This window comes from Typopeltis vanoorti, chromosome 4 (genome assembly GCF_054136105.1).
Source record: "Typopeltis vanoorti isolate ZY-2024b chromosome 4, IOZ_Tvanoo_1.0, whole genome shotgun sequence".
In the NCBI taxonomy this organism is placed as follows: domain Eukaryota; kingdom Metazoa; phylum Arthropoda; class Arachnida; order Uropygi; family Thelyphonidae; genus Typopeltis; species Typopeltis vanoorti.
In genome coordinates, this window is record NC_143552.1 from 28,002,596 (window position 1) to 28,025,279 (window position 22,684).

The 22,684-nt window shown below is 36.1% G+C and overlaps 1 protein-coding gene and 1 non-coding gene across 2 annotated transcripts in view; both read right to left on the reverse strand.

Moving 5' to 3' along the window:
* Positions 1-22,684, reverse strand: part of LOC150107184 (uncharacterized) — a 646,985-nt gene that overhangs the window by 88,647 nt on the left and 535,654 nt on the right. The window contains exon 21 of the mRNA XM_090391664.1: positions 1,688-1,743. Within this exon, the coding sequence (XP_090247790.1) occupies positions 1,688-1,743 (56 nt within the window). The remainder of the gene's footprint in view (positions 1-1,687; positions 1,744-22,684) is intronic.
* Positions 7,214-7,320, reverse strand: LOC150107185 (U6 spliceosomal RNA). The gene has a single exon (XR_016548289.1). It is a non-coding gene; the product is annotated as a U6 spliceosomal RNA (small nuclear RNA).

Below are 22,684 nucleotides of genomic sequence, written 5' to 3' on the forward strand. Positions count from 1 at the left end.
AAGGTAATCTATTAAAATGTTTTCAATCTGGAAACTATGTACCTTATAAATTTGACTTCAAAATAGTAATTATGACAAAAAAAAAAAAAAAAAAAAAAAAAAAAAAAACTGAAATATTTAGAAGGCAAAAAATGTATGAAAAATATTATAAAGATCAACCTAATTTGATATCCACTCTCAATCTAGAGACACTGAATTAAGCTACTGAGTGTGACCTGATCAGAAATCATTAATGGAATGTCATATATTCTAAGGAAACTTAAGTCTCTAAAAGAGAAACTGTAGAAATGTTTGTTTCACATAAATTGACACCAGAATATTGTTCCAGATGTATGCAGAGAACTGTACAACTTTAAGATGAACATTATGTAAAAGAAATCATTATCTACAATGAAAGGCAATCTACCTCCAAAATTCAAATACACAAAATCAGTAGATTGACCTGGCTGAAGTAGGTACCATTTACTTTGAGCTTTTTCCAGATCTCTGTATCTATTCTCAGTATATTTGGACTAAGAGTATGCTTTCTGTGTGCATGCTATCTGGGACTGCTCAATCAAGAGGACATTTTTTCTACAGGACAATTTCAGTTCCACATGCAATAATTAAAACAAAACATAAAAAGCTGGAGATAGGACTTTTCTCTCACCTAACACACAATCCAAATCTGAAAATATCTGATTACCACTTAATAAATTAACACAATAACACAAGGAAAAGAGTGAATAATATATTTAATAGGAAAATATTTCAACCTGAAATATTTCAGGTCATCAGTGGTATCAGGCAATATATATTAAATATATTATTCACTGTTTAATTTGTTAAACCTTATGGTACAAGTATTGCTGAAACAACATTTATCGATTATCACTTTTCTGATGACAGTGTGGATGCATGCTTTGCAATTTTGAAGAAGTTGGTGCTTTTCATTCCTGATATCAAGCTTGGCATAGAGCACATTGTTTTTCTGTTGTAATTTTATGAACTGTTAAATATGAATGTCAAAATTTCAACAGTGTCTGGGTTAATGTGTGATTAACACAAAAAATTCAGCAATATGTATCCAGTTTGAGACATGTTGGTCTAAACTGGTACTGCCAGTGCTAGTAAATTTTTTTTTTTTTCAGGCGCAAACTTTGTTTGCTCACACTTGGATAAAGGATTAAACTAAATTTATTATAGTCTAACCAAGTGAAAATAAACTTTCAACATCGTTCTCTAAATCCAGAGTAATTTAATAAAAAGGTGGCACACCTTTTGGCAACTCCTATAGGTACAGATAACCTTGCCATTGCTTCTGCCTGGTATCTCCACTTTTGGGCCTGTCTCCCACTGAAGAGACCTCAATAAAGGTCGAAACTAGTCTGGGTAGTGGCCGTTCTCTTAATGCATAACATTATACATATCTGCAAGGAGATGTGTTTTGCATTATGGGAGATAATGAGATAGGAGTGATGTTAGCTTGGTCCACCTCTGCTACGAGTTTCCCGGTGTTGTACTACCTTACCCGAGTCCTGAAGATATTTTCAGGTGCAAACTTTGTTTGCTCACACTTGGATAAAGGATTAAACTAAATTTATTATAGTGCTAGTGATATGCAAATTTTCAGAGTTCAGTTATAGCAAGAAAATATTTATCTTGTGAAGATTTTCTGTCTATTTGTAATACAACTATTTATACTTACTATTTTTATTAGAGTTTCTTTTACTTCATAAGAACTTGCTCTCAGTAGCTCAATTTCTGAAAACAAAGAAAGTTTCTAAAAATTGAAAATGTCCTGCAAAACTATAGAACAATAGATATATTTATTGACAATACATACAGAATCTGAATCTGAACTCATTTCAATTTAGCCAGATTTTTTTTTTAAGCTGATTTAGTTTGCATACTGAAGAAAATGTGGTAAAAGGATATGACAGGATACAAATCACTGACTGAATTCATAGTCAATCAGTGATATGTCACATCATTTCTATCAATGATTTATTATTTAAACTTGAACTTAAATATTTGCAAATGAAAATCGTACCATATCTATTAAAATTCTCAGTGTGATAGTGTGAGAAGGATGCAGTATCAATGCACACTCTTGCACATAATTTACCAATGTAAATTATTTCTTTCAGAAATAATAATGTAATATAAAAATTTCTTATGCCAAGATGAGGTCTTAAAAGACTTCATCTTGGCATAAGAAATTAAGTTTTGAAAGTGAAAATAAACCTGAGAAAACTTAGAAACACACTAATTAAAATACGCACTTTGCCCAAGAACTTATATAATAGCTTATATAAATGCTTTTTATGAAAGGTTTTTAGTAGTTAAGCAGATTTTGAACTACTAAGTCTTATCAAACAGTACTGGGGACAATTTAAAATTGTAATGGACATAAGAAAAGAACTGGAACCTTAATTCTGATGTCCTATACTGTTGGATGAAAAAGAGAATAGCAGCCAAGGGCTTCAAAATTAGGATTAGTTTTTTCTTAAATATCTGCTACAATTTAAACTGTACTAAAAACTGATTGTTGGTACTTGTGAACAATGAAACAAGTTGTGCTTTGAATATGCTAGTTAGAAAATTAGAGAAAAATTAACTGATGAATAGAATTTTATAATTCTGTTCATTTGGTCTTGTGAATAACTGCAATAAAGCTTATCCATATGTTTTCCTTATATTATGTATTTAAAAATGAATAAATGAATTTATAAATGGTACAACTAATAAATATATAACATCAGCCCAATTATATATAATAGTATTATAAAAAAAGCAAGGATTATTATATTTCATTAACAGTTCCTTGCTTGAAATATCTGTCATTCATCCATTCATTATTATTATTATTCAGACCTCCATAGAGTCAAGAAACTCATAGTGGGAGATAGTTCCTAGGAAACACGGTCTATCATAGCACTCCTTAAACTCACTGACCGGTCTTGCTCTTACCAATCTCATCAAGATGCATCCCACGTTTCAATCACCCTCCATGCAAAAAAAACACTCCTCACCCTCTTGCTTACAGCTTCCTTTCAGGAATCTTCATAACTAACATTGTACAGTCCTAAAACTATCTTTGTTATCTGTCTCTGTACCCTTTCCACAGTTAATTTATCCCCTTCAAATCCTGGGAGCCAAATTTGAAAACAATAGTCTAAGTGTGTCTGATCAGGATCTCATACAACAGAACAATAACTCTTTTATCTCTGCAGGTCAGCGTCCTTCTCAGTATTGCAGCAATCCTCTGGGTTACCTTCACCACCTTTGCAAGATGCTCCATGAATTTCAGTTTTCTATAAATCATCACCCCCAGATCTCGTCTCTCCTACTTCCTCCAGTACAGCTCCTCCAATCGAGTATGCACCTCTCATCGATGTATTCCAAACTTCAAGACTTTACATTTTGCTGCATTAAACCAACACTCCCATTCATTTGCCCATCTGTCTAGTTTATTCAAATCCTCTTGCAGGGCTGCCACATCTGCACTATTACTAATAACCCTTCCCAGTTTCACATCATCTGCAAACAACTGAATATCCCCCTGCAATCCATTCACAATGTCATTGATATAAAGGTTAAACAATACATGTCGCAGTACTGAGTCCTGTTGAACCCCACTTGTAACCTTCTGCCTCCAAAGATATTGCCCCACCATACACAACTCTCTGATACCTATCAGAAACCCATGTGCTGCAACTTAAATATCAGCTTATCATGTGGCAACCTGTCAAATGTCTTTTAAAAAAAATAAATAAATAAAATTTAAAAAAAAAAACTGCAGTACAGTAAATCTCGATTCAACGGACATAATTTGATAAATAAATACAGATAATGAAATAATTAATAAAAAAAATTAATAATAATTTGAGATCCTGAAAATCTCTCCTGAAGATATAAAAGCTGTTTTACTTCTTGATAATGAATCAGCCCATCCTAATACTGAGAAGTTGGTTAGTAGGAATGGAAGAATAAAATGTATTTTCCTTCCTCTGAACACCACTTCTATAATACAGCCTATAGATCAGGGAGTCATTGTTGCCTGCAAGAGATTGTATAAGAAGTTTCTTGAAGAAGTTATGGTTGTCTTGGAGGACAAAGATGATCCCAAAGAAGATACAAGAGGAGCCAGGACACTTCAAAATTTGCAAGTCTGTCATCTTTAATTTTACTGCCGCACGGAAGCAGATAAAAACTACATTGGCTAATGGCTGGACCAAGTTACTGAACGGGAGTGAGCCAGAATACGATTTCAGAGGTTTTGAAAGCTCTTGATTTCCATGAAACTTTGATGCGAGCTGGTGATAATGTCAGTGAGAATGACATTGAACAATAGCTAGACATCGACAAGGGCGGCCCAGGCTACCAAATTCTCAGCCAGGAAGAGTTTGCTGAAGATATTCTAAGGGGTGAACAGGAGGTTGACAACGAGGAAGAAGCGGTTCCAGCAGGTCTGAAACTATCAGTGGTTAGAGAACGCATGGATGACATCATCTTGTTCATAGGTGCATCTTCAGATCCAGAGATGATTGCTTATTACAAACATTTTCGTAATAAGCAATAATTAACGGCAATTTTGATTGTTAATTATTAAGAAACAGTATACAAATGGAAAGTAACTGAAACTTGATGCCTTTTTAAGCCCAATCCTCAGTAAAATGGAATTTACATAAAAATGTTCTCATTAAAATATAGTAATACTGTACCACTGAAAGTGTTTTATTTTTGTTTTATTTGAAAGTGTTAAATCGCGATTCCTAAGAATCACGATTTAACAGACTTTCAATTTTGCGGTCAACTCTTAGCCTCTAATAGTCCGTTAAATCGAGAGTTTACTGTAGATGCCTTTCCCTCATCAACTGCTCGTCACTTTATTATAAAAGGCAATCATATCACTAAAGCAAGAGTGTCCCTTAACAAATCCATGTTTATTCTCACAGATAATATTACCCTCATCTGTCCAGCGGTGCGTATAATTTCTCCAAGATCTTTAAAACTACTGATGAAACACACGCTGTTCTATAATTAGATACCTCCAGTCTGCTACTGCCCTCAATGGCACTATCGTACCTTCCTTCTGTTCCTTGGGTACTTTTCCCATAGCCAGATCAATGGAGCTGTCAGTTCTTTAGCACATTCTCTCAAAACCGGTGGTGAAATACCATCCAGTCCCACAGCTTTACTGACATCTAGAGTAAGTACTCAGTATTTGTAACACACTCTCCTCTCCTCTTTCACCTTAAACCTGCCTTTTAGTATTAAAACCTACTTCTCCAGGATGAAATACTACAATAAAGTGTTCATTGAACAACTCCACTATGTTCTCTGCATCTAATCTAATCCTGTGGCCTCCTCTTTTAAGATGGTTGGCAGCTGATGAACAGCCCACTTCCATGCCTCTCTATCTCTTGCTTCTGTATGACTCTCGCCCATCCAGTCTTTGATGTTGTCTTTCCATTGCAGTCGGGGTCTTCCTCTCCATCCCTCCACCATCCCCAGCAATACTATTCTCGGGAGCTCTCTTCAGAAGAACCCCTCATCAAATGTCCTGCAAAATCTATTTTTCTTCTTTGGATACTAGCCATATAGTCTCTTTTCATCTTGAATCTTTTAAGAATCTCTTCATTGCTCACTCTTTCAGTCCAGCTGATATGATCCATTTTTCTCAAGTACCACATTTCAAATGCATTCAATCGGTCACTCATCTCCTTATTGATTGTCCAGGACTCACATCCATATGTCCCCATGCTCCAGATCACTGTCTTGAGGTTCTTACTTTTAACTGTTTGTTCAGATTTCTGTTTCAAAATATGTGGTATATTTGGAAAAATTCTGCTTTTGCTTTTTTAATTCTGTTCTTAATTTCATAATTAGTCCTCTGCAACAGTCACTCTATTCCCATTTTTATCCCACAATGTCCTTCTTCCACAATCATTTCTCCTCCTACTGGCCATATAGCTAAAAAATTCCCTAGGATTTTCTTTGGATCTTAGTGCCCATCTCTTCCCATATTCCAGTTTAGCATTCTTCACCATACAAGTCACTCTCCTGGCCTGAGCCTTATATTCTTCATGCATCTGCTCTCTATCCCTCTCCTTATATCTCTTCCATAATCTATTTTTCGCCTGCAGTTCCTGTTTAATATTGTTTGTCATCCACTTCACACCAAATTGTGTCCTCTTCTTCACTCATGGAATCCAGCTTACTATTGCTGCTAACAAATATTCCTTTACAATTTCACAAGCACTAATGATATCTCGCCCTTCCAATTCTGCTGTCCATGGAACTGCCTCAAGTTCATATCTAAGACTATTATAATCACTGCCTTATAATTCCACATACATTCCTTTTTCTTTGATACTTCTGCATGTTTATTCATCTTACAAGTCAAAACCACATGGTCACCCTCTCCAACTGGGGGGAGAGATGTCATCTCAGTTATTATCAGCTCTTCTGATGCTATGACCAAATCCAAAACTCTTAAACCCCCGTTGTTCCCTTTATTACATGTTGCCCAAGACATTTGTCCCTCAAGAATTCTAGAAATTCCATTCCTTTATTACTACATGCATTTTCCTCTTCCCAGCTTATATTGCTGTAGTTTAAATCTCCCATAACAATCATTCTTCTTGCACTTGCCAAATTAAACTGCCTAAACATCTACTGCTCCCCACCCTCTGTGCTCCTTGGCTTGTAGCAACACCCCACTAAATATTCTGCCTTGCCCACCTCTACCTCACATCACATGCTTTCCAAACCATTAGTGCCACTGCCTTCCAAAGCCTCCACTCTTAGAGGACATAAGTCATCACTTACCATAAGCAGTACTCCACCACCACGCTTTCCCTTCCTATTCTGCCAAAAAATGCTGTACCCTTCTACTTCTATTCTTGTTATTATATCATCTTCTGTCAACCACGTCTCAGAGTTCCCAATGATCTTTGGCCAGGCTGATGCTATCAGCACCACCAATTCATCTCCTTTATTCCAGATACTCCCGGCATTAGTATAAAGCATAAAAATGTCACTGCTTCTATACTTATCATTATCGCCTTCAGACCCCGCTGGACTCAGTGTTACCTAATGTCGTCCCCCTTCCCCCAAAAAAACTCACAAAGATTCCCTCATCATGACAAGAATTGAACTGAGGCCTTTTCCAATCGAAGTGTGCAATGTACTGTCATTCTTCCAATTGCGCTACGGAGGTGCTTAAAAAAACGTCGAACGCTTCACGATTTTGCGTGTCATCCTTGTGCAGGGGCCATGCGAATCTTCTATGTAGCATTCCAATTTTAGTATATGTACTGCCGAAGCAAGTACAAAAAATACGAACAATGAGGATGGGATCAGTAATTTACATAGCTTTCAGTCTAATGCTGCTATTAGCAAATTATGAGCCATTCCATGGAAAGTAAACGGTATTACCATATGACAGTATAATAAATTTCTTGCATTTGGCTGGTGGAGGCTCTATGCATTCCCTAAAATTAGCTGAAGCAAAGCAGAAGAGGTAGTCAAGTCAATCAATGACCATCAAGAATTCTTGATGGTCATTGATGCTCTCTTTCTTATAGACATTCAGTTTCTACTGTTTGCATTTTTACAAATATTCCCATGGGCACTATTTCATTAGAATTGGCAAAAAATGTATGAGAAATGTAAACTGAAAAGGTATGGGCATAATTCCAAAATGAAAATACTAAATAATTTCTAAAATGAAGATATAAGAAAATGAACATGGCACAGTTGTATTTAAGTATTGAGAGTAATCTAAGGTGGCATGGTTATATAAACAAAATGGAAGAAAGCAGACCCAGAGGATCACCAAGATGTAGGTGGACTGTTGCTGTTAGTAGTGCCTCGTATACTGGAATAACACTGTTGATAAGAAGCTAGTAATAATGCCAAGTTAATCATAATAGTACTGTACCCTTCTTATCACACTATCATAATGTGATATGTACTTATCACACTATCATAATGTCCTGTTCATCCCATGAGGATTAAACATGTCAAGAATTTGATCAAGATGATCTACTGCAGGCTTGGGGATTATCTGGTTAAACAAAGTCCCTGCTGTTTTCATCAGGGAACCAGGGTGAACAGTGAAAAGTCAACTCCTCGAACTAACTTGAACTCAACATCTAAAAGAAGAATAAATGCAATGTCAGAAGAACTGAAGATAGGAACTATCAATATAAGGAGTATTAATGGAAAGAGAATCAAATTTACAGAAGAATTGGAAAAGTACCATGTGGACATATATGGCATTAATAAGACAGAAGACAAAAACAGGTGAGGTCTTACTAAAGTATATGAGGTTATATTCAAGAATAATGATCAAGGAAAGGAAGTAGTAGTGATAGCATTCAACAACAAACACGAAGATAAACTTCTTGATTGGAAGGTAGTTTCAAGTAGAGTGATGTAGGCACATTTTAAAATGGGGAAACGGACAATGAAGTTTATCTTTACCTATGGTCCCACAGATGTTTCTTCTAAGGAAGAAGTCGAAGAATTTTATGTCAAAATTCTGGAAAAAGTGGTCCTTGTTAGAGATCTAAAGCAAAATAGGAAATGAATCCCACCAGACATATAGGAAAGTTTTGGGAATATTTGGAGAAAAGGGCAAAGTTAATAATAATGGTAAGTATTTGTAGGATTTCTGCTCAGAACACAGACTAGCCATTACTAACACTATGTTCTAACATAAAGATGTGAACAAGTTCGTGTGGACAGAAGATACAAAAAATAAGAAAAGTCTCATTGACTGCATTATTGTTGAAAATGAAATCTTCATGATGATTCAAGATAAAAGTGTACAGAGGATTTGAAATTGGAAGTGACCACTGCTTAGTACTAAGCAGGATAAAAATGGATATTATATTGAAAAGAATATGTAAGAAAGTTTTAAAAAGAATTAAAGTTGAGCAGCTCGTACAGGTAAACTGTACTATGCAAACATTACTGAAGAAAATTTGAATCAGTTTGAAAATAAGAACCAAACTTTGGAGTGGTAAGACAGAGCAGACAGTGGAAAACTCTGAAGAAGACACTGACTGATTCAGCTAGGAAGGTATGTGGTTGTCTGCAAGGATAGAAAAATAATAATATCATGGTGGACCCAAGAAGTTAAGGAAGCAGTTCTAGAAAAGAAGAAAGCATACTAAAAGTTTCTCGCAAATAAGTCTGCAGATACCTTAAAAGAATACAGAGGAAAATGTGAGAAAGCTAAGCTATGTGTAAAAATAGCTAAACAAAAGTAATGGGAAGACTTTGGTAAAAAATATAGAAAATAAATATCAGGAAGGTGGCAAAATATTCTGGAAGCTATTGAAGAAGCTTAGAAATGGAGGAAAATATACCGTACAAGGAATGAAAGATGATAAAGGTAACAAGAAAACTGAAGATAAGGATATCCTGGATGTTCTGAAGTAATTACTAAGACTGTTAAACAAAACAAAACAAGCAGTGACAGAACAATACTAGAACATTTTCAAGAGGAATACAAAGAAGAATAGATATCAATACTTCAGGTAGAAAAAAGCCATCAAAAACGTGAAATGCAGAAAAGCAGCTGAAGTAGATGATATTCAACAAAAATACTGAAGCATGGAGTATAAAAATTTTGCAGTGGCTACACTGCATAATTCAGAGGGCCTGGTCAGAAGGTCAAACTCCAATGATTGCAGTTGAGCTCTAATAGTTCACATCTATAAAAAAAGGGAATAAAACTGAATATGAGAATTACAGAGGAATTTCTCTACTAAATGATTCATGAAAGCATACTTGAAAAGAGGTTGAGAAAGAATGTAGAAACTTGGAGAACAAATCAAGTTCAGGCCAAATAGAGGTTGCCAAGATCAGATTTTCACTTTATGACAAATAGTTGAGAAATCATAGGAATATGATAAGGACTCGCACTTAAGTTTTGAAGATCTGGGAAAGCCTCATGACAAGGTGCCAAGAGAAAAGCTTTTCAAAAAACTACAATTTGAGAGTTTGTGTTAGAAATAAAGCACTTGATCTGAGGCTAGAGACCACAGATATGAGGGCTCAGAGAAAAACTAGGAGATTGAACAGATGGCATCAATGACAGAATCATATTAAAAATGAAAATATTAGAAAGGAACTTGACACTGTTAGCATTCAAGGATGAGTAAGTAGAGCTAATGTAAGGTGAGATGGCCACCTAAATACAATGGGTGAGGAAAGGTTAGCAAACCAGGTGTTTGATGCTAAAATGGCAATAAAGAGACCCAGAGGAAGATCAAGGTCTAGGTGGATTGATTCAATCAGAAGCACCTTAGTAGCATGACATGTTAGCTATTTGGAGTGCTGACAAGTAATAGACTACTTTGGAAGAAAATTGTGGATAGGAAATTAATAATAATGAAAACTTAATCATGTAGTGCTGTCATAGTAGCCTGAACACCTCATGAGGTTATGTATTAGGAAATTGATGATCTCTAGTCACTTATTTTTTTGAAATGCACACATTACAAGCAAAAGTCAACAGCAAGTTTTTCTCATTGGTATACTTTAACGCTCTTGGATAAATAATAAATTACACGTTAACCACAGTAATTAACTTTAATGAAATAAAAGTACAGATATTTCGTACTGAAAATAACAGTACATCATCAGTGTAGACAAGTTATTCAAAGGAATGGAATACAAAGTACATAACAGTCAGTGGATTACCAATTAAAAACTGTTGCCACTTGCTAGAAATTAATATTAATAAAGAATATTATTAAAATTATTCTTAAAAATAATTTTTTGATGGTTATATAAGAAAAGATTCTCCCAAACGTTTGGGGGAGAGAGACAATTGTTTCGATCCAGATTTGGCTGATGTAAAAGGGCTTCACAACTTTCTTTGAAAAGGTGTTCCTATTTAAACTTGCATGTATGGAGAAGATGAGCTTCTTCTCACTGGATATTGTGTTTAATGTTGTGCCAGACCAGACTTTTGAGGTTTCATGTATTCGATATAATTCTCGTAGAAAGGCTTATACGCTAATTATACATAATTATTAATTGACTTAAGGAATTCACAACGTACAATAGAACAGTGCTTCCCAAACTTCTGGATGTCAGGGCCCCCTTTGCAAAAATTAAAATATTTCACGGCCCCCCTCGAAAAAAAATCGTAATAGAGAGATATATTATTATAATATTTATTGTATTTATATTCAATACAAAAATATACACAACGAATATTGCAAAAATCAAATGCATATATTACATTTTTTGCCTCTTACCGTTTGGTTCTGAAGACGATGCGGGCTGTTCTGGAAAAATATGAAATAGTGTCATTTTTTTTTAGTCTGTTTCTGCGTCTTCTGATTGTTCGCAGGATTTTTTTTTTTTTTTTTTTTTTTTTTTTTATCAGCCACTTACTTATCCATCTCAGGGTTAAATTTTTTAACGTAGAATAGATCAAATAATATCACCACTTACCAATACTGGCACACCACAGACTGATAACATGAAATTAGTGAATATTACCTGAATAAGGGAATCTCCGGATCAGGAACATTTTTCTCTTTTGTGACTTTTCTCCCTTTATGGTAATTAAGCCTAACGTGAAACAGACAGCAAAGGCAGGTTATTAAAACGTGCATATGATTGGTGCGGTATTAATAAATGATCACGCAACCGAAAGATAAAAGCATAGCTGACAATTGAGTTGAAATGCTAACTCTCTTCAACCGAATTCCATATGTGAAACTGCCATAACATTCATTATATATATATATATATATATATATTACTTAGTTTTAACACTTTTACGAATTTTAATACATTTGGGTGAATTTTATTGCTGCCTTGGGAAATCGAACTCACACATATTAATAACAATAGTTTTTAGTTAGATACTGTGTTTGCCCATGCAACATATGGTTTTGTTTCAGTCTACAGCATAGTTTATGTATGAGGTGACACGTGATTTATTAATTAGTGTGTTTTTATCCCAGTTGTCTCTAATTGCACTATTTGTTGAGAAATATATTACACAGACTTCTCATACCTTATTCACTGGCATAATAAAAGTACTTGTTTTTATTGCCTCTGCAGTATAGTGACTATTAGGGAGGGGTGATGTTTACCAATGCAAGTGAGTTACCATCTCTCCACATGAACTTGTTTAAGCTTTTTTTCATGTGTGAAGTATATGCGAAACTTTCATTGGTAACAGAAAACTAGCTCGGATGACAGTGATAATATAAAACGAGTTTTGATATGTATATAAAGTCAATATCAACAGTCCCTGATTACGAACGCGTGATGAAAGGGACAGGAAGATTTGGAGCTTCCCTGGAGAGCATTCGAAGTAAATACAATTAACCACTGCTTTGAAATGAAACATATCAATAAGCAATATTTACTAATATTCATTAAGCGCCAAAATACGCAGGAAGCAAAGTTTGTGAACCAACACCAATGTGTGAATTTTTCCATTAAAATATAAAAAATAACAAAAAAGAAATAATAAATAATAAAAGTTGAATACGTTTCTTTTAAAATAAAAAAAATCTACTTAGTCTTAAAATATTTTAAATTTGATTTCATTATATCACAGCCCCCCTCAACAAAACCTACGGCCCCCAAGGTGGCTGTGGCTCACAGTTTTGGAAGTGCTGCAATAGCATATAATTAAATTAAACTTAAATATATATTCCAATATTTCAGTAACGTCACGTTGCCATTTTCAAAGGAACTTACAATAAAGACACATGCAGGCTGGCACTAATACAGTAAATGAGGATGAAGCAGGAAGCTATCATTTCTCCTAAAAGTCCTGATGGTGCCCCTAACAGGCTATGTAGGTATTCTTGGCCGTTGGGCTGAAGGTCTCATGATGTATGTCTCCCAAATTTGGGGCAGTCTCATGCAACCAAGTTTGTTGAGATTTGGCATGTTTCTTAGGGCTGAGGCTGATTCCATGAAAAGTCTTCCAAACTTGAACTTGCTATGGTGTATTACTGTGGCTTTCTTGCACTGTATTCTGTGGCGTGTATCCAGAGCATGGTCTGCAAGACCAGAGTGGCTATACTGGTGAAACCGGATGTAGTCCATGTGTTCTGAAATTCTGATATTAGTTGTCCTGCCTTTTTGGCCAAAGTAGAACAGCTTACAGCTGCAAGGGACCTGGTATACACTAGGAAGGTCTAGGAGAAGTGGTTGGTCTTTAGTGGAGCATAAAAAGGGATGCAAATTTTCTATATGGTCTGTAACAAGAGGTCAAGTCATGTTTTCTTAAGATTTTGGTAATTTTTTCCAAGGTGCCTCGGATGTAGGGAATGGTGATGGATTTAGAGTAATCCTTGTTGTGAAGGGGGGGGGGGTTGTGGTTTACTGGTTTCAATATTTTTTTGGATTTTTTTGGGGGGTAGCCATTGGCTGAGAAGGTGTTGAGGATGTGATTTAGTTCAGTGGTTAGGACATTGTCATTTGAACAGATTAGTTTCACCCTGTTGTATAGTGTCTTAATAACTCCATATTGTTGTGAGGGGAGGGGGATTGTTGGTGAATGCATCTGCCTGTATGGGTGGGTTTTCTATAAACAGAGAAAACCAAGGTTATCAGGCTGGCAGGTGACTAGTGTGTCTAGGAAAGGGAGGCTGTTGTTTTTCTCTTTCTCTAGGGTGAACTTGATTCTGTGGTGTTGGTTATTTCAGTGTGTTAAGAAGGAGAGGAGTGAGTCAGAGCCATGTGGCCAAATAGTTTTAAATTAAAGTTTAATTTAATTATATTCTATTGTACATTGTGAATTTCTTAAGTCAATTAATAATTATGTATAATCACTGTATAAGCCTTTCTACGAGAATTACTATCATCCATGGAGATTCCATTGCACGCAAGGCCTGTCAATATGGTAAAATGAAGCTGAAATTATCACGACAAGTGAATCGTCTGCCCTCCCTAAAATGCTGTCGAGATAATCAGGTAATCCCAAATTGTGTGAAATTCAAGCACTGTTTCTTTTCACAAAAGGCTCTCCGAATTTTAACCACGCTAGCTACGGGAACAAACTGACATCATGCGAGTTCTCCTAGCTGATGCAAACAAAGCTATTCAGGTGCTTGAAGAAGAGCTTTCCAATACATTAAATCACGAGCTTTGGTCTAGTTTATATGATGTCTTGTGCACTGCAGCAGATAAAGAATTTGAAAAAATACAGGGTCGACACATCAAGAAATTTGAAAAATTGAAAAAGAGCTCAACTTCCGAATCAAAACTTACAACTAACACTGTAGTCAACCTTGCTTCAGTTACGTTGAAGCCTGCAGCACTCATCGCACTATCACGTGGCCACAACTTCGCCATTGCTCCAAGGAAAATACCAGCTGAAGATATATTGATCCAGATCGAACGCGGGATCCACCACCTTCCATACCACATCGCCAACAATGTTAGACTGGCTGTAGCTTGTGTTCTCACCAAAGCAATACCACCAAAAACCAACATATCAAATAGTGAATATAAAGCTCTGCAGGAATTGAACAAAAACAAAGAAATAGTAATCACCAGAGCAGATAAGGGAAACGCCACCGTAGTACTCAACCAAACGGACTACAGGGGGTAAGCTTAATGCTCTATTATTAGATTGTGCTACTTACCTCCTCAATGAATACAATCCCACCAACTCACAAATTAGAAAACTCCATAGGCTCCTTAAGAAGGTCACTTCTTGGCCTGTGGAAGTTACTGACAAATTAAAACCGTTTAAACTCTATACCCCCCCCCCCCGTATATATGGACTGCCAAAAATACATAAAGAAAATGTGCCATTACGTCCCATAGTGGATGGCATTGATTCCCCCACATACAAATTAGCTAAACATTTGGCCAAAGCACTCACACACACCATCACACATAAAAAAACTCTGCCCACTTCAAAGCCAGCATAGAAAACCTTACACTCCAACATAATGGTAAGTTTTGACGTCTCTTATTCACAAATGCCCCACTCAAAGAAACATTTGAGCCACTCAAGCTAAATTTCCTCCCGATATCTCAGTCCTATTTCAGTTCACAATGAACTCAGGCTATTTTGTTTGGCAGGGAAAATTTTACAAACAAATAGAGGGGACAGCCATGGGTTCACCACTCTCCCCACCCTTAGTCAACTTCTATATGGAGACTTTTGAAGAGAAAGCCTTAAACTCTGCCCCACAAAAACAAACCATATGGCTTCGCTATGTTGATGATGTGTTCACTATTTGGCCACATGGCTCTGACATACTCCTCTCCTTCCTAACACACTAAACAACCAACACCCCAGATTAAATGTACACCCTAGAGAAAGAGGAAAACAACAGCTTCCCTTTCCTAGACACACTAGTCACCTGCCATTTTCTCTGTTTATAGAAACCCACCCATACAGGCAGATACATTCACCAACAATTCCCCCCCCCCACACACACAACAATATGGAGTTATTAAGACACTATATAACAGGGTGAAACTAATCTGTTCAAATGACAATGCCCTAACCACTGAACTAAATCACATCCTCAACACTTTCTCAGCTAATGGCTACCCCCCCCCCCCAAAAAAAAAATCCAAAAAAATATTGAAACCTGTAAACCACAACCCTCCCCCTTCACAACAAGGATTACTCTAAATCCATCACCATTCCCTACATCCGAGGCACCACTGAAAAAATTACCAAAATCTTAAGACATGACTTGACCTCTTGTTACTGACATAATGGTCAGTTTTGATGTTTCCTCCTTATTCGCAAATAAGGGGGGAGAAGTTCAACCACACCTCCTCTCCCCCCTCCCTTGAAGCTCTTGACCAAATTTCTTTTGGTCCGATTTCAAGGTGACTAACGTGGCAACGGCATCCAGTTTTGTAATGAAGAGTCATAGAAAGATATCAACCAATGCTGCTGCATCCTGGGCAGCCAACGCATCTGGGGCTGCAGTCTGGGCTCCTGATGATAAATATGGTACGAGGACTGATATTAACATTTTGCAACTCAATATCAATGGTACTCAGAGAAAAATGGATGAAATTAAATACATGCTTTACAAAAACAATATCCATATAGCTTGTCTACAAGAAACAAAACTGAACAAAAATCTGAACTTCAGCATCAAAGGATACACAGTTCTTAGGAAGGATAGAGAGGAAAGAGCAAGTGGCAGGATTGTTATCCTTTTGAAGATCCCAGAAATCAAATTCAAAGAAATCACTCTAAATCAGTATTTGAATAATAACAGTTTGACAGAAGCTCAAGCTGTTGAAATACACCTAACAAACCATTCTATTTCAATCACAAATGTCTACCACCCTGATAATACAAATATTGATACAGACATCATTGAAAAGCTAAGCGAATCTCCAACTGATTCAACCATTATACTTGGTGATCTAAATGCAAAAAGCCCAACGTGGGGATCCCCCAATTTAGACCATAAAGGTCAGCAATGGAAGACCTCTTTACAGATTTGGAACTCACAATAATTAACAATGGACAGAGCACCTATCCCTCTAAAACTACGGGAACTGAATCTGCTATTGACATCACAGCTATTAATTATAGCATTGCATCAAGTGCACAATGGAAAATTTTGGGAAATGCCATCAGTGACCATAGCCCCATAATAACAATACTAAACTTCAAGATTGATCAAGAACAGCAAATCAAAAGGACATGGAACTTCAGAAAAGCCGACTGGACAAGGTTGACTCAAAGCTTGGAGAGCCTCTGTCAAGATGAACCTGTCTCTGGAAATCTCGACAGAAAATTACAAATCCTTACTTCACACATCAGTAAAGCTGCTAAAGCAACAATAAAAAGAGGCAAGTTGAAAAATACCAGGATACCATCCTGGAAAGATCACAATATTGATTCAATGATTACAGAAAGAGACAATATCAATGAACAATTCAGAATCAATAAAACTGATGAATACAGAAAGAAATTAATGGACATAACACACAAAATAGAGCAGGAAATTTGGAAGTGAAACAAGAAAAATGGGCAGAGCTTTTGCAGTAACCTGGATCCAAGAAAAGACAGCCAACACTGGAACATTATTAGAATCCTAGACAACAATATCAAAAAAGAGAACCAACAGAAAACAAACTTCATCATAAATGCTGGGAAACAAGCTATTACAAATCAAGAAATTGCAAACACACTGACAAAAACCTATTCAAACAACTCCAAACTTAATATAACAGAGGACAAGACCCTCAATAAACTCACAAGTAAAATACTAAAACAAGCAAGAACATACCAAACTAATGACATCTTCTCCAAAGAATTTACACTAAGTGAACTAAATTCATCAATCGAGAAAACTGTACCTAATAAATCTCCTAGTAATGATCTTATCTTTGGTCATATGGTCAAACACCTTGGCAAAAATACCAAAGAACAACTTCTGGACATTCTCAATACCTCTTGGCGAACAGGCAAACTTCCAAAAGAATGGAAAAAAATCAGTTATTGTACCCATCCCGAAACCTGACAAAAATGCTGCAGAATGTCAAAGCTATAGACCTATCGCATTAACTAGCATACCTTGTAAATTTACTGAAAGAATCATACACTCCAGGCTTATGTACTAGCTGACAAAAAAATAAGAAAATCAACTACTACCAAACTGCCTATAGAACCTGTCATTCGACAACAGATCAGTTATTCCACTTCTGCCAAACAATAATAGACTCATTTCAGGAAAAACCAACAAAAAAGGCAACTGCCATATTCCTTGATATGCTGCTGCTTTCGATCATGTTTGGATCAAAAAATTAATACAAACAGTACATGATATTGAAATTAGAGGAAATGCTTTAATCTGGATTGCTGATTTCATTAGAGGAAGAAAGATCAAAGTCAAAATCAATGCAGCAATATCAAGAGAGCGGAGAAACTGGGCTGGTGTTTCCCAGGGCTCAGTACTCAGTCCCTTACTATTCCTTCTATATGTCAATAACATTCATCCCTACCTTACAGAAGACCCCAAAGTAACTTGCTATGCAGATGATATAGCCATCTGGCACACTAGTGCTAAAATCAAAGAATCAGAGGAGATTCTAAACAAATCCATGAGAGGATTAGAAAAATGGTCAGATGAACTGAAACTCAAAACCAACCCACACAAAACAAAACTAAGCACCTTTAATACAGACAAGAAAAATAGACATTCCTACAATCCCAAAGTCATGATCAACAACAAGCTAATTGAAAAATTCACAAATCCAAAATACCTTGGTATTACGCTTGATCAGGAATTACGTTTTGCACAACACATCTCTAACACTTCCAACAGAGCTCTAAAAAAATTAAATACGCTGAAAAGGCTTTGTGGAACAAATTGGGGCGCAAAGTCAAAAATCCTCAAAACTACTTACACTATACTCATAAGGCCAATAATGGAATATGCAGCACCTATCTGGTCACCTTCGGCCTCATCGGTAAAGAAAAAATTAGACAAAATACAAGCAAAAGCATCCAAAATTATCATTGGTGCAGTCTCATCCACTAACAACATCAGAGCCCAACAGGAATGTGGGCTTGACCTGCTGGAGGAGAGTTGAAAATCTGCCACAATAAAATTCATAAATAATATCAGAAGCTACCAAAGCAATCATATATTTCTAAAAATTTATGAACATTGGAATCAAAAATGCAGATTTCACAGATCATCAACTTTACAATATGATGACACTATCAGGAAGGAAATAGGTCTTGATCAGCTAAATGCCCACATAAACAAAGAACCTCTATTTTCCAGTCTTTTATCTTCAAATACTTCCATAAATCTAAACCTTACCAAACTCTGTACAAAAAAAGAACCAAAAGAAATGCTCAAAGAAAAAGGCCTAAATATTATCAACCTTCTTTCATTCTCCAAACAGGTTATTTGTTATACCGATGGATTGTCAGACACCAATATGATTAATGGAGGCGCTGGTGTTCTCCTTCTACTCCCGAAAGGTGAAAAACTTTCAATAAAAGTTGGATCTGGGAGAATCGCTTCCAATTTTACCAGCAACTCTGCGCAATAAATAAAGCACTTGAAGCCTACTTAAAACTATCATCATCTCAATGATCTGAAGGAATTATAATTTACAGTGACTCAAGATTAGCTATGGAGGCAATCAAAAATGGCAATACCAAGCTCACACAAGACATCCATAAACTCTTAAATCAACTAAAGTGTTTAGGAAAAAGTTGCATTTTACAACGGATTCCTGCTCATGTAGGCATCGGTTGCAATGAAGCAGCTGATAAATTAGCAAAAGAGGCCAGAGAACTGAACTAAGAAACTCACATGATAACTCTTGCTGATGCCAATGCACTAGCAAAAGCTAAACTAATTCCACTGAAATCGGTGATACAACATCAAATTCCCGAAATCAGTGCTGACAGAAAGACCTCCACCACGATAGCAAGACATTATAGAGGAATGAAGATCAATACAGATGATACAAGAACATATGGAAACTGCAACAACTGCCCCAATACTGAACTGACACCCACTCACATCTTTACCTGTCCAGCAATTACAGCAGCCTTGCAAGAAATATATCCTAATCCTGAACAACAGCTCTATACAAACAAAATCATCGACATAGCCAAAGCAGTACAAGGAGCACATGGAAACATCTAAGACTCTTCAAAGGACAAGACAACAACAACAACAACCTCTTGTTACAGACCATATAGAAAATTGGCATTCCTTATCCGCTCCACTAAAGACCAACCACTTCCCCTAGACCTACCTGGTGTATATCAAGTCCTTTCTAGCTGTAAGCTGTCCTACTTTGGCCAAATAGGAAGGATAGCAAATATCAGAATTTCAGAACACAAGGGCTACATCCGGTTTCACCAGTATAGCCACTCTGGTCTTGCAGACCATGCTCTGGATACATGCCACAGAATACAGTGCAAGAAAGCCACAATAATACACCATAGCAAGTTCAAGTTTGAAAGACTTTTCATGGAATCAGCCTCAGACCTAAGAAACATGACAAACTCCAGCAAATTTGGTTGCATGAGACCCCCAAATTTGGGAGACATACATCACGAGAGCTTCAGCCCAACGGCCAAGAATACCTACATAGCCCGCTAGGGGGCACCATCAGGACTTTTAGGAGAAATGATAGCATCCTCATTTACTGTATGTAGTGCTTGCGTGCATGTGTCTTTATTATAAGTTCCTTTGAAAATGGCAACGTGACATTGCCGAAATATTGCAAATATATATTAAAGTTTAATTTAATTATATTCTATTGTACGTTGTGAATTCCTTAAGTCAATTAATAATTATTCGATATAATATTGATGTTCATTAATTCTTTTATATATCATTTGAATGTAATCTAACATACTTTGGACAAACACGCTGGCCATTCCGTGGAAAAAATAATTAATGAACATCAGTATTATATCGAATACATGAAACCTCAAAAGTCTGGTTTGGCACAATATAGTATTGATGCTAAACACAATATCCAGTGGGATAAAGCTCGTCCTCTTCATAGATGCAAGTTTAAATATGAACACCTTTTCAAAGAAAGTTGCGAAGTCCTTTTACATTGGCCAAATCTGAATCTAAACAATTGTCTCTTTCTCCCAAAAGTTTGGGAGATTCTTATCTTATGTAACCATCAAAAAAATAGTTTTTAAGAATAATTTTAATATTCTTTATTAATATTAATTTATAGCACATGACAACATTTTTAATTGGTAATCTACTGACTGTTGAATTGCTTGTTGTCTACACTAATGATGTACTGTGATTTTCAGTAAGAAATATCTGTACTTTTATTTCATTAAAGTTAATTACTGTGGTTATCGTGTAATTTATTATTTATAATTATGCCACAGTTACCTTTAAAGATTAATTACTCTCTTGGGTCTCTTTTCATATGGCAGTATTTCATGTCTAGCTGAGTCCAGGGTTCAGGAAATTCAATTTGTGTGTGTTGTATGTTGTGGGAGAGGAAGGGGGGGGGGTGACTACTTAAAATGAAAGATATGAGGTTTTTGGATGTTTCTCTTTCTTGGAAAAATCTAAATTTCAGCTTTCTTTCCAGATCTTTGCTGATGATAGTAAACTACAATTCATCCTACTCATTCAACAACACAGTGCATAGACATCCCAAGTTTCAAAATCATCTGCAACCTGTGCCATAAACATATCTGCATACCATCTGCCAATGGGACAAGGATAACCTGGTCATCTTCAATGCCTCTGAAATGCAATCTTGAAATTTCTCTCGCAGAAGAGAACTCAACTCACCTTTCCTTATCCTCAACAACACACAAATCATCAGAATGAATTGCTCTCCTTGGAGTGACATTCATCTCTAGCCTCTACTAGCATCAATAGCTTTCTCATTCTCTATTAAACTAGACATTCTTTTCTGCTATACACAACTTGTCACTCATGGAACTGCTAACTCTACACAAATCTCAAATCTGCCTGCCCTTAGATACTGTTTACATGTTTGGATTGATTTACCTATAGCCTCCCTAAAAATTCTCAATTCTCTGTCTGGAGAAGAGCAATTCAGCTCATATATGATCCTATCCCTCCCTAACCTACTTCAACCTCTATCTCAAAGATGCCAGTGGAGTTCCATGAACACTGCTCAACACTGACTGACCTAGCTTCTCCTCTTCCTCATTTATTCCATCTACCTCTGTCCTCTGAACAGTCATCCTGAAGAAATGTTCCCTAATAACTACAACCTCAAACTCTTCAAGAAAAATGTTAATAGATTTCTTTTTTCTTAACTTTCAAATGAACTCCATACAAGGAACTGATATGCTACAAGTTCTTCTACCTATAGTTTATGGAAATGATATGTAATTCCCAGTTGTCTCCCATAAGAGAAGTTTTATCCACTTTATGTAGAATTAAATAAATATAATCAAATTCAGATGACTTGATGAGGAGGGGGGTGGGGAACAGAAACACACCCTAATTTTTTTCCTTTTTTTTTTTTTTTATGTGGCTCTCAATCACAAAGGTTTTTGTAAAACCTATATGAGAATTCATACCATAGGCAGCTGAGGATTTTTTTCTGCTTTAATTTTTACATATTCTAGAAACTTTGATCTAAAAAATTAAACTTTTTCAATCTACATCAGGCCTCCAATAAGCAAAGAAATGGTCTTAAACCAGGTGACGAAATTCATTTCCCACTGAAAGACATTCACAAAAATCCATATCCACAGCAGTATTTAAACCTGTAGCCTGATGGCTGGAGGAGCAGATATGCTAACTACTCAGTCTACCAGGCTAGCAATTTGCCATATGCTAATTTTTAAAATTTTATTTTATCATGTCATTCCCATCCATGAATGGTTGTAAACCTATAATACATAAGTACTTATAATTCTAACTTGCATGACTGTTTAAAGAATCATTCATTTTTACAACACAAAGTTATAATTCTGAAAGCATTTTTACTTAATGCAGATTTTGAGTGTGCACTTCTGTGTCTTGCATGAATAGAAATTAGTACAGTTAGATTTTTTTGAGAAATAAAACTACTAATTACGACATGAGATACAATGTTAATTAGAGGGACAGTACTGTGGATGCTAAGAAATTTGCTAACTCCATCTGAGGATTACCCACTAATTTAACTCATTAACATTTTCATGCGAATACCTCCACCTCCTGTGTCAACAACA